Genomic DNA, 892 nt, shown 5'->3' with positions numbered 1-892 from the left:
AAAAAAAAAAATTGTGCCTACAACCAAGAATAGGACTTGACTGATGGGAAAACTCACTGTGCTTGACCTTCTTGCGGTCACGTGGGGGCTCCTTGAGTGCCTTGATAACTAGGGAAGCAGCTGAGGGGACAACCTCCACTCGGGCTTGCCTGTTTTGGATGATGAGCTTGACAGTCACTTTCAGGCCTTTCCAATCACCAGTCGCCTTCATGATATCGTCACCCACCTTCTTGGGGGACAGACCGAGGGGACCGATCTTGGGGGCCAAGGAAGAGGTGGCAGCCATTTCTCCGCCAACACATCTTAGACACACTAAAGGGTTGAAGAAATGGTAATTAGTACCAGTTAAAGATTAATTAAGTGAAACATATTTTACCTTTCAAGAATTGAATTGAATTTCATTCTTTGGGATAAATATTAGTAAAATTTACTAGAACTACTGGATAAATAAACAAGTCTCAATACAAGCTTCAAAATACAATTAGACTGGAACTGCTTTGGGCTGGTTTGCCCAAGGCAGCTAGGTTAAGACTTCAAGTGGTCTAACTGTGCATAAACAAATGTACAAAAAGATTTTCAATTAATGTCTAAAATTGACCCAGCCTATACCAAGCACAGGAAATGGCCAAATCTTGCACATTTGGTAAGTTAAATTATTTAGATTTAGGATGTTCCCTTATTAATGATCACATTCAAAAAGCTTTACTTTGCAGCATGAGCATGATAGCCATCTTTTACTTTATAGCTAATTAATTTCAATTAAGCTTCTGAATTCTATTAACAATGGGCAATTATTCAGAATACACTAAGACAGTGATATACGTGGTATAGAATTCCTCTCACCCCCTACTACCCATATAGGTTAACATTGCCAAGGACAATGCATAAATGA

The 892-nt window shown here is 39.1% G+C and overlaps 1 protein-coding gene across 1 annotated transcript in view; it reads right to left on the bottom strand.

Moving 5' to 3' along the window:
- Positions 1 to 892, bottom strand: part of LOC119586385 (60S ribosomal protein L12-like) — a 4,777-nt gene that overhangs the window by 2,433 nt on the left and 1,452 nt on the right. The window contains exon 2 of the mRNA XM_037935104.1: positions 58 to 312. Within this exon, the coding sequence (XP_037791032.1) occupies positions 58 to 312 (255 nt within the window). The remainder of the gene's footprint in view (positions 1 to 57; positions 313 to 892) is intronic.

Source organism: Penaeus monodon, chromosome 21 (genome assembly GCF_015228065.2).
Source record: "Penaeus monodon isolate SGIC_2016 chromosome 21, NSTDA_Pmon_1, whole genome shotgun sequence".
Lineage (NCBI taxonomy): Eukaryota > Metazoa > Arthropoda > Malacostraca > Decapoda > Penaeidae > Penaeus > Penaeus monodon.
The sequence above is the reverse complement of the archived record's forward strand: the minus strand, read 5'-3'. Positions and strand labels throughout refer to the sequence as shown.